At 33.1% G+C, this 16210-nt stretch overlaps 1 protein-coding gene across 4 annotated transcripts in view; it reads right to left on the bottom strand.

The window, feature by feature from the left end:
- The window catches only part of NECTIN3 (nectin cell adhesion molecule 3), a 151964-nt gene that overhangs the window by 59970 nt on the left and 75784 nt on the right, over nt 1–16210 (bottom strand). For 2 of the 4 annotated variants that reach the window (XM_060098854.1, XM_060098855.1), the window contains 2 exons: nt 14805–14956; nt 5897–7710 (listed from right to left, as the gene is read on the bottom strand). In XM_060098854.1, coding sequence (XP_059954837.1) covers nt 7130–7710; nt 14805–14956 — 733 coding nt within the window. In that variant the 3' untranslated portion in view covers nt 5897–7129. Of the gene's footprint in view, nt 1–5896; nt 7711–14804; nt 14957–16210 lie in introns of those variants that run through there. The other 2 variants (XM_060098857.1, XM_060098856.1) reach the window with 1 other exon arrangement.

The following is a 16210-nucleotide window of genomic DNA, read 5'->3' as shown; positions in this document are numbered from 1 at the left end:
ATGGCACCCTGCCACACAGGGCACCCAAAATTTCCTATAGGAAGTGTGGAGTGGGACAGTTCCACAATGAAAGAAAACAGTTACATCTTTACTTGGTGGTCCCTCTCAACATAGCATCCTGTGACAGACATATTGTGATATATGGGAGCTCAGCTGAATGAACTAAAAACTTATCTAGATTTAACTAAAAGTCAAAAATGTAAAGAAGGCATGACATGTGTGCTCTGACAGGTGAACATCTGACTCATAAACCAAGTGAGGGTATCAGTGTTAATCCGTGTTATATACTAGTAGGCATTTAATCCAAGTAAATGCCATTCCTGCAAAGAACTGACAGAATGTAAGATAACACCAATAATGTAGGCACAAATAACAAAACCCCACAAAAATGGCAATGCAAATAACTTCTTCCTAATACATAAACTTTACCAGTTACATTATGAAATAAAACCATGGCAATCTAATCAGATGTGACAAATCAACCCCCTCAATCAAATACATTTAGAAACCAAATAAAACAAATTTATATTCACTCTTATTAACAACAAACCTCACACTAAACCCATACTGTGCTGAAATAGCTAATGTGAGTGGTGATTAGCATGATGCTGAAAAACCAAACACCTTGAACATGAAGACTAGCTCTAAAAACAGTAGTTGGGATGAAAACTGCTAAGGTTCCCAACAATGAACTTCTTTCATTTGAATCTACTTGTTTTCGAGAGGTGGCTTAGCTTTCATACCTAAAAACAAGTGTTAAAATATACTAAACATGGACTTAAAACTTTGAATCACTGAATCAAAAAATACAAAACCAAGATTTAAAAAAAATGAAGCACATTCAATTACATGGTTTTCTCAAAAATGTTTCAGCAAGAAAAAAAGTTAATTTTTAAAATGAAGCACAATTATATTGTTTACCCAAATATTACTGTTTTAGTGAAAATAATTAGTATTTTAAAATGTTATTTTAGCAGATTAAAAATTTCTTTTTTGAATATTTTGTAATGCATATAGCAAAATTCTATGGTAGCATATATATAATTTATAAACTTATACATATTAGGGGTATGAGTACATAATAATTTTTAACTGATAGGCACAGTCAAGAGTATTGAAGAGCACTGATCTAAAGAAGATAGATAATAACTAGAATAAAATGTGAGGTTACAATAGAGAAGATATAAGTTGATAAAAAAGAATTATGAACAGCAATTATTAATTCTAAAGGGAAAAGTTGCATAAAACTATATGAGCTGGACCTTGAATATGGACTGGTTTCCCAATATGGCAAAGGGAGGAAAGGGTATTTCAGGTAAAGGGAGCAGCATGAACATAATTATTAAGACATCAAAGCACATGATATGGTAAAAAAAGAGTTAATAGATGTAGAAATTATGTAGGTTCCCTGTTAGTAGATCTAGGCTTTGAGCATCAAATGGCTGCCAATATTGAAAGAAAACGAGGTAAAGACTTGCGCCTTCTGATAGAGGAACATACTACCACTGAAGTAACCTTGACCCCCAAATTAAACCTTAATCTTATCAAGGCTCTAGATCTGTCAACTTACAGAAAATACAGAGGTGCAACTGGCACAATCCAAACTGGAAAACTGCAGGACAGATGAAGCTGTTTCTTCACCAAAAAAACTGCATGGGAAAAGTGTGGGAGTGGGGAACAGCACACAGAGAACACACAGATTAAAAGACATCTCAACCAACCAATGTATGGATCACATTTGGTTACTAGCTAAAACTGCAAAAATATATGATTACAAATTTGAACACTCACTGGATACTTGACATTAAGGAATTATTCATTTCTGGTGTAGTAATGAATCTGTGGTTACTTTCTCTAAATGTTCCTTAACTTTTAGAGCTACATACTGATATATTTACAGATGAACTAATGGCAGGAGGGATTATATAGACAGAAATTTAAATAAAACAAGACTGACCATGAACTGACAATAACTGAAGCAGGTACATGAACATTCATTTCATTATTCTGTCTTATTGCATATTTTTTAATAATAATCTTTTTTTTAAACAGGAAGGTCAAAGTCTCTAGGTCTTGTTTCCTCTAGCTTTTAGATCAAACTGTCCCTTCAAGACTAGGTTTTCCCTGAGATATTTCTCATAACTGAGACTGTGAAATTAGGTATCACGTCTATGCAGAAGTATTATGCATGAAAGGAAATAAGGCCTTGAATTATTCTCAAGTTTTGAGATTTATACTTTAAAGTTATTCTGCTAAACTCACGTTCACTAGGCTTCATCCATAGTGCCCAGCCAGAACAAACAGCAGCTATTAACTAAAAGGCAAGTGAAATAAAACATGACAAAATTGGGGCTTCCCTGGTGGTTGAGAGTCCGCCTGCCGATGCAGGGGACACGGGTTCATGCCCCGGTCCAGGAAGATCCCACATGCCGCGGAGCGGCTAGGCCCGTGAGCCATGGCCACTGACCCTGCACATCCGGAGCCTGTGCTCCGCAACGGGAGAGGCCACAACAGTGAGAGGCCCTCGTAACACACACACACACAAAAAAAAAATCACAAAATTGAATCATATTTTACCCTACAAAATTGAAATGAACATGATAAAATAACTATTATCAAGGTTCAAGAAAAGAAATGACCCCTAAGGGTAGATATATATAGCAAAAGCCTTTGTAAGCAATGTTTGGTTTCAAGCTCTTGATGGAAACCTATCACTACTCAACTCAAAGTAGACATGTACTTAAGAAAAAAAAGTGCAGCTTACTGGAATAGAAGAAAACAGAAATGCATAAACAGAAACAATTTTTTAAAAAAAACACCAAAAAGTTGGTATACTCTGTACACTATTCCAAAGATTCATGCATGAATTTTTATTGGTATAACAAGAATGAAACCAAACTTAATCCAGTCAAATTGTATGTTATTTGAAAAAAACTGCTGCTTGCTCTAAAATAGTTTAAAGTTTAGGGGGAAAAATGTATCAAATTTTAACTTATTTTATCTTAAAATATTTTAGGTTTTATAACAGTGTTTATTTATTTTATTTTTATTTTATTTTTTTGGCCGAGCCGCACAGTGTGTGGGATCTTAGTTCCCCAGTCAGGGATGGAACCTGCACTCCCTGCAGTGGAAGCATGGAGTCTTAACCAACAGACCACCAGGGAAGTCCCTGTATCATAATTTCAAATGTCAGAAATGAGGAACAAGGAGAAGGTAACTACAAACAATAAGAAACAATGTCATTCCTACTCAAAGCAGCTCACAAGCAACAAGTTAAAAACACTAAATGCCAACTTAAAAAAATATTTTATGAAATGTGTTAATTCCAAACTGAAAGCTAATATTTAAAAATTTGACTTACGTCAAAGTCACAGCAAACATTTAAAATTTATTTTAACTGCTAAGACTAGAGAGAGAAGATAATTCATGACTGTGGAGAATGTTACTGATGATATGTATATATGAGATATGAATTATATGATTAATTTAAAGTAAATTTTATAATGCTTAACATGCCAACTTAGATGCTTCCTCAAAGTTTATTTAACTGTATCCTTAACCTGATATAGTCTTGTTTGGAAAGAGAAATAAAATAGGTTTCTAATTCCACAAATCATTAATCAAAGGAAACTAGGTTACACACACACACTCTCTCTCTCTCTCCAGCAAAAATCAAAATGCGGACAAAGAAGGTAATCCAGAGCCATAGGCTTGTTACAGAAATATGCCTCTTAAGAATTTTTTTTAAAAACTTTTATTTAAAGATTTATTGAACGGCTATTGGGGCTACCACCTGATAAGTAACTTGGTTAAAAAAAAATCCCTGGTACAAATTAAAACTAAATATATCCCAATATAACAAAAATTTGAGAAAAGAGCTTTTTATGGATGATACATTAACAAGTAAATAGGAAAAACAATCCAATCTGTAAATCATTCCCGTTAGAATTAAAAAATCAATATGGGTACCATTTCTTCCTTCCTTACACTTTACATTGATTACTTCCACACATTAACAACTTCTTGTTCATACTTTGTTTCAGCAGTATTTACCAAAAGCAAAATCAAACTAAAATCAGATGTTTTTGCATCTAATATTGCTACATTTCTCTCAATTTTTGCACTTATACATTGTACTTCCTATAGCCCCTTATGCGAACATTCAGCCAGGCTTACCATTATAACTTTCCTATATATGGCTATCAGAAGCAATACCTACTACTGAAAAACCCTAATGGTTTCTTTAATGTTAGACTTATCAAACAGAAACCTTTCAGGCACACGGTAAAATACTAAATCTTTCAACTATAAAGTACTTCTCAAATACCACTTTTAAAGTCAATCCCTAGCCTATTAAAGTTTCAACATATTTTAATAAAAATGCAAAAAAGGGAAAAACAAAGAGTTGAATTCATCTCCACTGTATCACTGAAGTACTTTAACCACTGTGAAATAAAACTGTAAAGTGAACACAAAAATGAAAAACCAGTTCAAATATAAAGGTAATAAACACGGCCAAAATAAAGTAAAACTATTCTTCCACCTTTTCCAAGAAGAGAGTAGGAGTTCAGTACATCAATTAGTTGTGCACATTACTGATACTCAAGAAGTAATTTAAAAAACTGGTTAATAATACGACTATGTTTACAAACAAGTCACTATGTACAGTAAACATACATAAAGCTCTAATAAACAATAGTGCAATGCTTCAGAAAGTCTTAAGCACTAGTATCATATCATATTCTTAAAATTCTGAAGTCTTTTAGTAGCTTGCCAAATGATTCAGAAAGGATGCAGAATATATCACATACTCACTTACAGTGTTCCATGTCACTCTCCACTGCCAAAAAAAAAAGCAAAAACAAAAAAACCCAAACCAACAAAAACTAAACAAAAAACCCTAACCACACAATGGCCACTATTTAAAAGAAAGTTCATGATCACTAAGTAGATATATTTTAAAGTACAGTTCTTGGAATATGTTGAAAATTTCCTTCGGATTAGACTCAAGTTGTGATTTGTACAATATTCTAAATGGGATTACTCTTCTCAGATTCATATGACACTTCAAACCACTATTCTAAAGAGGATATTTTGCTCAAAAAAGCCACAAATTTTCATCTTTCATGGAAAAAAGTTTTAGACTCATCTTTCTTATGGCCATATCATTGCTAACATTTAAATAAAAAAATAAAGTCACTTCAATCATAAGGTATTATCAAGAAAGTTTTTCTTCCAATGATTGGGACCAAAGAGTCTTAATATTGGTCAGTGGTTAGCCATATTTAAACCAAATATTTTTAACAAGACATCAATGAACTTAACTGTATCCTTAACCAACACTTTACTGTTATACTAAGCGTTTGAGGGAGAGAAATAAAATAGATTTCAAACTTCCACAAAATACTGCTAGTTAAAATAAAGGAAACTAGGTCATAATCACTGAGAATAAAGCCTTCACTACTTACAAAATTCTATGAACACGTTAGAACTTTGACTTATAAAAACATTTTTTTAGATTTGATGAGGACTGGGAAGGGAGCAGTTGGGAAGGTGAAAAAAAAGTACCTACTTTGCCATTTTATTAACAAAATAAGTTATTTAATTTATGATTTTCCTGCTAACTTCTATTTCAACTCCCTGGCAAAACACCTAAGGCAATTCTACACAGTCCTTTTTTCAAATGAATCAACAGATAAAACATATTCTTTGGTCTTCAAAATAGTTGTCATCATTATAATTGTATACGACTCCACTGTAGAAGCAATTTAATTACCTAACAAAGAAGATCCACATTTGAAGACTTAGGTAAGACTTCTTTTTCAAAAGATACATGATTTTTGGAAAGGATATACTTAATTATGTAAAAAATAAAAAACAAAACAAAAAGACCTCATGATGTTTCCAGTTTTAATTGGAAAAACAAAAATCTTGAAACACATACATACATTTAGGAGGAAAAGGGGGATGGTTTGTCAATATCCATCAGCAAGTGCTAGTGATTGGTTCTATAATTCAGATTTTTTCTTGTTAAATCTCAAATTTCCAAGTTTATTCTATTTTTTTCCTATATATTTATCCATTTGAACAACATCAATAATAAATGACTAAAACAAGATGGTCTACAAAATTCTCTGCACAGATTCTTGGCTGAAATATTTGTCTCATTTCTAAAAACGGTACTCCAATGCTTGTTTTACCCATGGTTTTCCATATACTGAAATGCTCTCTCTGCACTCTATTAAACTATGTACCATCTTTTCATTATTATTCTTATATTTAGGACATAAATCATTAAAACAAAATTACCACTTCATGTACCAAAACCTATGTTCACATGACAATATAAGCATTGCCCTCCAGAGATGAAAAAATTTTAGTAATTATCATGTTTAAAAGGCATGTTTTTATTACTCTTGTATATATTTTGGACAAAAATATTGATCAGCTAATTATGCTCTTCCACACATCATGTTCACTGAGTGTACTACCACAGTTTTTAGTGCAACAAAATACCTTTGAAAAGCCACTCTACAGTAATTATGGCAAGGCTCATTAAAATGCAGAGGTAAAGATTCCATTTGTATAGAAACATATAAAATAATGTCTGAAAAGAAAAGGTGTTTCATCAGGCTGAATTTTTTGTATACTAAAAATATATATTAACATTTCTTGAATTAGTTTTATAGTCAATTTTGATGTAGTATCATTTAGTGGTGATGAATTTTGAGAGGTATATGTTTAACAAACATTTTACTTGAGATTATAGTCTTAGGTAAACATTTAATACACAATGCCAAGGTAGTTTTTTTTTTTTAATATTTGTACCAAAAAGGTCATTCATTTAACGTTGACATTTCTTCTTACCTGTGTGCCTCAGACCAATAAAGTACTCTGCATTAAAATTTAAATCTTGAGACAGTAGTACAGCATTGAAAAAAAAACCGTAAAGCTCAGATACACTGAACCCAGATTTTACATTTCCGTTTGTCAAATTAGAATATAAAAAGTAAGCTTGAAAATCAGGTTGAAAAGCTTATTATTCCTCAAGAAAAAGTATGAACAATCTGAAAATGATCAACTAGTATGAATGAAACATTGTACATAGTTAAGTCACATTTAGTGGCTGCTAAACATACCACTCCCTCCTGGAAATTACGGAACCATCTACATGTGAAACTAAGTCATCTTCATTTTCATCATACTGTTCATCGCTGACGAACTTCATTCCCATTTTTAGATCTTCATAATAATCCATTGGTCTTTCAAACCTACTGAGATTTTCTACATTGTTCCACTGCATTTTTTCATGCTCTTCTAAATAGTCTTTCCGTATTAGATTGTTCACTGGATTTTTGTTTTCTTTTTTTACACTGTCTGGGTAAGAATCAAGCTCATCTTGTTGAAGAACATCTATCTGTGATTCTTTTTGCATATCTGATGGTGGAATGTAGTTCTTGGCAAAGTAGTCTCCACGAAACGTCCGTCTTCTCCTATAGCAGAATATTCCAGCCAAAACACTTACAAGTACTACGAAGAGAGCCCCACCCACTACACTAGCAATGATTGTGCCAATTGTGTCATCCTTAATTGTTGCCAAAGTTGACAATGGGAAGGGCAATTTTTTTAGTTCTGTTGCTAGATCCTCGAAGTCAGCAGTTGAGGGATGCCACTGAATTGTAGGCTGAAGGGTGGTAGTAGTAGGAGGATCTAATGGAAATGGTAAAGATAGACAAGACACAGAAAGGCAAAGAATGTCAATGCAGGCTGATTCAGCAGCAAGTTGAAAAGACAGCACAGTTAATGAAAATATATTCATAGTAACAATAGTTTTTCATTCTTAATTTAAGATTAGAAAGTAGTGATACTTCTGTATGTAAAAAAAAAACTGACAGTCAGTTACCAATTATGTAAAGGGAATGAAAAATTATGTATGGCGTAAATCCTAAATTATTCTATTCCAAGTTTAAGCGTGATATTGTATTCTAAGAAATACTTTCTTTTAAATTAAGACTATTATTTAAGTGTCCTATATACAGCTGGCTTAAGAATTATCACTACTAAAAAATTAAATCAAATCATTCAAATGTACATTTTCTTAGCCAGTAGCACAAGGAAATAACAGAATAAACTAATAAAAGAATGAAAAAATTAAAATCTGTTTTCTTGAAATCCATCTTTACCTAATATAGTTTATTTTTGTAAGAGCTGAACTTATCTTTAAAAGAATGAAAAACTATAGATTCTTGTTAAGTGGCCATAGTATAAGCTGTTGACTTAATTCTCTCAAAAATATTTTCCTTAAATAAAGAAAACTCTATAATTTTTAGAAAGGACATATGTAGTATATACCATTATTTAGTGATTTAAAAAATAAAAAGCACATATTTAAACTATGTTAGCCAGATGGGCTATTATCAAATGAGACCAATAGACAAAGTAAAAACATGTCATAAACTATACAGTGTTATAAAAATGTCATCATCATGTCTATGCTCCATGGGTAAGATATCTGAACATTTAGGAAATTGAGAAATTTCAACCATGTCTGCAAAATTCAATGTCACATTGCTTTAGGATGGAGTCTCAGAAAGAGCAGCTAATATTTTAGAGAGAACATTCTAATGATACTTAAATATTAGAGCAAATGATCCTGTGTATTGCCATTAGATTACAGAGTAAATAGCCATTAATATTAAAAAGCAACTAAACATAAATAGTAAAAATTAAAGATTGGTTAATTATCAATTAAGTGGTATTTGTAGGTCATGTTACACAAAATTCTAGAGTTTGAAGAAAGGATGACTTTAAAAATCCTGAATTTCTTCATTGATAAAAAACAAATGACCCAAATGGTAATCTCCTATAATTATTTTTTAAATGAGTGGTACTGACAGAGCTTTTAAAAAGTGATTGTTAGAAAAATACTAAATCTACATGGGGTAAGTTATTCTAAAATTACAAGCTAAAGAAAAATACTTACTGAAACAGGTTTCATCACGGAATGCCATATGTACAGAATGTAGTAAAACTTTAGCAAGTACAGTGTAAAATGTAACAAGTACATTATAAGTAGTTTCCTATGAGTTTAAACCAATATAACAGGCAATCCAGTCAAGTACCTTGAAGTGAATTAGTTATCATATATGTAAGTAAATGAATCAAAGGAGAGTTTTAATTTGTGAGAACAAATTCAACCTTAAAAAAAAAATTGTGAAATTGCAGGATCATTTCTACTATAAAAGTAGTAAAGCCTCATATAATCCAACCTCACAGAACCAGGATATTAAAGAAACAGACTAAAAATTAATCATTTATAAGACAACTCATGTATTTTCTGAGGAGGAGGACTAATGGAAGTTTTACATATTAAATGTCATCTTTACAATGATTCCCAAAGGAAAAAGTGTTATAATAAACGGGCATCAGCATGTTTAAACAAAAGCACAAATCACCTAATTAATGATTTAAAATTCACACATTTTTGTGCACATAAAATTTTTAAAGTTTTTGATAGCTCTTAATGAAGTGGTATTTTTCTCAGAATAGTACATGTACACCTGAGCTCTCACCAAATATGATACATAACTGTACATTTTTACGAAGTATTCTTAAAAAGAAAAAATCACTGACATTTATTTCTACTTGTAATGTTCTTTATGTGAACACAAATGGACATCTACTGTGTATTTAACTGAGATTTAACAAAATAAAACTTTCAGAAGATCTAACAACAAAAAAAGAGTAACCAAAATAAATCTATTTAAAAATCTTATTTTGTCAGCAGTTCTAGAAATTTTCAAACCTACCAGCCCCTCCTCAACTAGTGTAAAAAAAAACAGCATAGGGCTTCCCTGGTGGCGCAGTGGTTAAGAATCCGCCTGCGAATGCAGGGGACACGGTTTTAAGCCCTGGTCCGGGAAGACCCCACATGCCGCGGAGCAACTAAGCCTGTGCGCCACAACTACTAAGCCTGCGCTCTAGAGCCCGCAAGCCACCACTACTGAGCCCACATGCTGCAACTACTGAAGCCCACGCGCCTAGAGCCCGTGCTCCGCAACAAGAGATGCCACTGCAGTGAGAAGCCCGCGCACCACAACGAAGAGTAGCCCCAACTCGCCACAACTAGAGAAAGCCCGAGCACAGCAATGAAGGCCCAACGCAGCCAAAAATAAAATAAATTAATTTAAAAAAATAGCATAGCCTCACTTTTAATAAGAGGGACTATTGCTAAACGTTATATTTTGTATCTTAAGCAATGGACATATCACGATTCACATGAGACATTTATTCATGTTTTCCAATTCTTGCTCTGCTCCAAGATAATTACAGTGAGAGTCATTCTTTGTGTAAGGAGGCAGGAGGACAATTTTGTAATTACTAATAGCTACTTACCTATCATGATTTACAAATCGTTCCCATAAATAAATAAGCATTCCTTATTTATTCAGTTGTTATTTTTTATATTCTTTGCTAAATGTGATAAATAAATATATAACAAATGTAATAAACTAGTAGATTCTGAGTTCTCCACACACAACTTCTTAAGTTTCTTTTTCAAATTAACGAATTCTGCCAAATAGGAAAACGAACAGTCCAGTAGAGCCTCTGTAGCTATAAAGTATATTTTAGCCTAATAATTACTGTGTTAAAAAAACTGAATGAATTGGTTCTCTTTTCTTTTAGACTATAGAAATTGTTTAAATAAACAAAATCTATAAATGTTAAAGTTGAAGGATTGCTAAATTAAGTGCATCTGATATTATGTCTGGATTGAAATTCATTCAAATTATATGATTTGAAATTCAAGATTTGCATAGGAATATACTTTGATTTTTAGGCATGAGGAACTTAAGTGATATATGAAAATTCGCTACTCTAGTCCCAGAGACGTAAGAGGTATCAGGGAGAAAACACACACACCAAAAGCAACTAGAAAAACACAATTTTAAGCAGTCAGTTAGTCCTGGACAAAGAGCCACTGTACCATCATGAGTAATAACTGAAGTTGAATATTGCAGTCTTGAATCTTGAATATTGTACCTCTTGCACAATAACTTATACCAATGTGGGAAAATGTATATAACAAAATTTCAAATAATTTCCCTCTGAGTTGCTAATTCTATTCTGTTGTGGGTAGAACTTTTTAGCCTCCAGTCATAGCATACATTCCTTTTACAAATATTTTAAAATATCATTTATGAAATTTTAAAATATAAATTTTATTATTGAGATTAAAATGTTTTCCTAGAGGAAAATGGGTACATATAACTCACAATGATAAAGATTAACTTTCTGATCATTTACTGTATAAGTTATGGCCTTTTATTGTGACAAAAGCCTACTAGTAGGCTTTAATAATCAGTTGGGGAAAGCAATTTCTATCTAGGATACATGATATACACTAAGAAGCTCGTAGAGGAGCTAACTAAACTCAGTACAGTATACTGTATTAAAGACTGGACAGAAAATTAAAGTCTAATTCTTGATGATTACTTAACAAAAACCATCTCATATAATGCTATCTTTTTCTGAAGTACTCAGTGGTAATTAACTGTGATTTTTCATATTTACTCAAAGTTTTGTTTCCACTCTTATAAGACTTAGTAGAGGTTGATTTTAAAAATGTGTAAATTTTATCATCAGTGGTATATTAGTACCTCTGTCAAAAAAATAATAAATTCACATAAATGCAGACTGAATTTTTTATTCTTTCCTGATTATTTTCTTCTCAAATGTATTCATGCATGCAACAAAAGTTTACTGAACACTTACTATGTGCTAAAGATTGCTGCAGAGGGTGAGAATACAGTATTGATTAAAGCACACAAAACTCCTGCCCTCTTAGGAAATATGTTCTAGTGGGGGTAAAAACAGGCAAGCATATAAATAAAATATGTAGTATGTCACATGGTAATATGTACCGCAGAGAAAAAATAAGGCAGAGAAGAATGACAGACAGTAGTAAAGGGGTGAGAAGAGAGAAGTTTCAATTTTTTTTTTTTTTTTTTTTTTGCATTATGTGGGCCTCTCACTGTTGTGGCCTCTCCCGTTGCGGAGCACAGGATCCGGATGTGCAGGCTCAGCGGCCATAGCTCACGGGCCCAGCCGCTCCGCAGCGTGTGGGATCTTCCCGGACCGGGGCACGAACACATGTCCCCTGCATCTGCAGGCGGACTCTCAACCACTGCGCCACCAGGGAAGCCCGAGGTTTCCATTTTAAATATGGCTGTGAAGGTGATATTTGAACAAATACCTCTTTCCCTGAAGGTATGAGGATATCTGAAGAACATTCTAGGCAGTGGAAACAGAAAGTGCAATGACTCTGAGGTAGGAATGTGCCTGTTCTGTTCAGAGAACAGCAAAGTGGCCAGGGTGGCTGAAGCCAGGTGTACAAGGGTTATAATAAGAGGTGAGCTCAGAGAGATAATCTAGGGCCATAACATGTACAGAGCTTATAAATCACTGTAAAGGGCTTCCCTGGTGGCACAGTGGTTGAGAGTCCGCCTGCCGATGCAGGGGACACGGGTTCGTGCCCCAGTCCAGGAAGATCCCACATGCCGCAGAGCGGCTGGGCCCGTGAGCCATGGCCGCTGAGCCTGCGCGTCCGGAGCCTGTGCTCCGCAACGGGAGAGGCCACAACAGTGAGAGGCCCGCGTACCGCAAAAAAAAAAAAAAAAAAAAAAAATCACTGTAAAGGTGTGGTTTTCACTGGGGGCAAAATGGGAAGTCCATGGAAGGTTTGGAGGAGAGGACTGACGTGATCCAACATGCCCTTTAAAAGGATTATTCTGCCTGCTCATTTGATGACAGATTGAAAAGTAGGAAAATTAAATGGCTGTTCTATAGTGAAGTAAGGGTTGCCTGATGGTTTGTGCCAGAATACTGGCAACAAAAGTGGAGAATTGGTAAGGTTCTGTATATAACATAATGAGAGAGCTCACATCAATTTGTTGATGGATGGGGTGGGGTATGAGAGGAAAATTAACATCAGGAGTAAGTATCAAGGATTTCATGCCCTGAGCAAATGTAAGGATGGAGCTACCAATAACTGAAAAGGCAAACAAAGACTGCTGGAGAAAGAGATTCGGTGGCAAGAGGCAGAAGAAAGATGAGGAACTCAGTTCTGAATGCATATTATACTTCTACATAGGAGGCTAATGATCACTAAGAGGCAGTGGGACACACAAGTCACGAGTACTGGGAAATGGACCCAGAATACCAAAGACATAAATTTAACATATCACCAATAGATAAGACACCAAAATTGAGCCTTGATATTTAAATGATTACATACTTAGAACACATTGAGCCTAGGATTTACAAGTAATATCCCACACCAAATTTTGTACAACAGAAATAAAAAGTAATCGGTCCTTAGGTAACCACATTTTAAATATGGATTTCCTGTGGCTTTAAGATTCCTTTTTTTTTTTTAAATAAAAAAACCTCTAAGGGAAGAAAGAGAGACTAATATACTAATAGATTAAACCAAGGCACTGCTGTTGGCAGAAAGGACTAGCTAGAGATGTACAAAGCTCTAATCTTCTTGTGAGATACATGCAAAAAAAAAATTGTGTATCATGTGCCAGGCACTAAGTGCTGAGCATACAGTAATAAAAAAAAGCAAACACAAATTTTTGAAATATGAGGATAGATAATAGGTAAATAAATAAGCATACAACTACAAACTGTGGTAAACACCGTGAGAAAATAATATGGGAAACTGTTCTTAGATTAAGTGATCACAGAAGGACTAAGAATGTAACATTAATGCAAGCTTAAAATTTCTCTAAAATCATGGAAAAGAATCTGAAAAAGCATATCTATACATATATAAAACTGAATCACTTTGCTGTACACATGAAACATTATAAATCAACTATACTTCAATTTAAGAAAAATTTAGTTTGAGACTGAAAAAAGAAAAAAATCTTAACTACCTATTATCTAATTGCCATACAAACCTCCATTTCTCAAGATTCTCTTCCTTTTTCCTCTTTCCATTTGTTAGACACAAAGATTGCTACATTCTTATAGTCAGGAGGGAGACGTTTAAAATATTTATATAATTTTTATAAATAAGCATTCCATTGATAATTTATTATTTATTACACCCAGGAAAAATATATTTTTGGCTCCAACTATGTTTTGTAAATACCCTAATATATACTCAGTCAAACTGATAAAAACATTCACAGTGAAACAAATGGAATGCATAAAATCTAAGTTCTTAGTGGCTTATGGACTGACCATAAAACACATCTTAAATTTTATTTCATTGGAACATTTTCAGTAGTGTTCCTACTTCACCTCTCAGTAACTCTATATGGTATAGCCTCATATTGAGTGACAATGATATTTAACAAGAGGTTCATCAAAATTGATATCCCATTTTATTTATTAGACACATGTGCAGAGTAGCTTACCAAAAACAAACAAAAAAATCCAACATTTATTCTTGGTGTAAATATGAAAGAACCTAGAAAGGTACACACTACTGATAAAAAAAATATCTAATACTATTTAACTGAAAAATTAGTTATATGTATAAGGTCTTAAAATGTATATGAACTTATTGCAGAGACATTTTGACATTTTTTAAGTAATGGAATGCCACTTTACATATGTATTTCAGGTAGAGTTGCTTTATTATATCTCTTTTAGATTATTTGGAAAACCTCACACTGAGGAATATGCATCTTCACAAGTATAAATTACTGCCTAGATCACAGTGTTATTGTTATGATTGTTGTTACAGAAATAATTTAAGTAACTCATTTTGTGAGTAAACAGTAACTTACCTGAAATATAGATGACCTTTTGATCACTTCTTTGACCAAGGGAATTGGTCACTTTACAGACATAAACACCAGAATAATTGAAAGTCAGTGGATGGACAAAATGAAGAGTATTGTCTGAAGCCAATAAACCATCAGGCCACTGTCCATCCAACCTATATTTTAAAAGGCACAAAATTACTTTAAATATCTTCAGATTCTACTCATTGACAGCTATTTAAATAAGACATTATACTTCCTAGTTGTCAGTGAAAGAATCAGTATCCTTTAGGTAAAAGTCACTATGAAATAAAAGCATATGTTATGAATTTTCATTTTAATAGAGATGAATTAATTGATAAAGTCCATTAAGATAACCCATTCTTTCTAAATATCAATTCATATCAATTCATATAAGTGAAGCTAGGCTAACATATTAGAGGGAATAGGAGGGAAGGAGAGGAAAAAATATGTGATTTTTAAAGAATTATATTTGGAAAACTGGAAAATTAGAAATATACATTATTTGAAGACATACCCATAGTATCAAAAGAATTAAAATAATTATCAGTGAATTATGCATCTATACATGATAAATCTACAACTTTCTTAATGAAAAGTCATCATTTTAGTACATGATAATGTTTTAGCACCTTCTGTAACATATTTAAAGAGCAACATTTAATACTGAACAAATAAATCTATACTGTGCCCTATCCAAAGATGGTTAATTTCTAAAGTACCAACAAGGGTCTTCTTATAAAATAACTTCATTCATAAGGTAGGCATCTGTGACAAAAAAAACCAATGCACCTTTGGTATCAATAATAACTCTTTTTAAATGGTTTCTCTACTAATTGGGTTAAAAGATCCTATCTGGTGTACACATTATTATAAACCATAATAGGAATAAAATCCCACTATAAGAACTCTAAAACCATTCATTGCAATGGAACTAAGTATACTGTTATACCTCATTTTTCCAACCTTAGGGTATACCCCATGGGGGGAAAAAAACCAATAGGTCTTTATTTTGAAAGTGTTTTTACAGCCCATAAATTATTTTTTAAGATAAGAGGATAAAAAGTGAAGTAAACCCAGGCACTCAACTACTACTATAGTTTGAGCTAAGCAGACTTTCAAAAAGTGCATTCATTCATTCACTCAGCCATCCATTATTTTAATTACTATGAACTTACTATTTACCATATTCTGCTCTGCTGGTGTTGCTGAAATGCACAGGTAAATAAGATTTGGTCCTTGCTTTCAATGATCTAAGCACATTAGTAGGAGACCAACAACTAATTACAAAGGTAATAAGAACACAGAACAATGAAAAGGTAGAAAGCAGCAAATCAACACTGGAGAACAGATGGAAGGATTTTGGTCTGTGATCTCAAGTGCATAAAAGAACAATCAGGGCCTCCCTG

Source organism: Mesoplodon densirostris, chromosome 5 (assembly GCF_025265405.1).
Source record: "Mesoplodon densirostris isolate mMesDen1 chromosome 5, mMesDen1 primary haplotype, whole genome shotgun sequence".
In the NCBI taxonomy this organism is placed as follows: domain Eukaryota; kingdom Metazoa; phylum Chordata; class Mammalia; order Artiodactyla; family Ziphiidae; genus Mesoplodon; species Mesoplodon densirostris.
The sequence above is the reverse complement of the archived record's forward strand: the minus strand, read 5'-3'. Positions and strand labels throughout refer to the sequence as shown.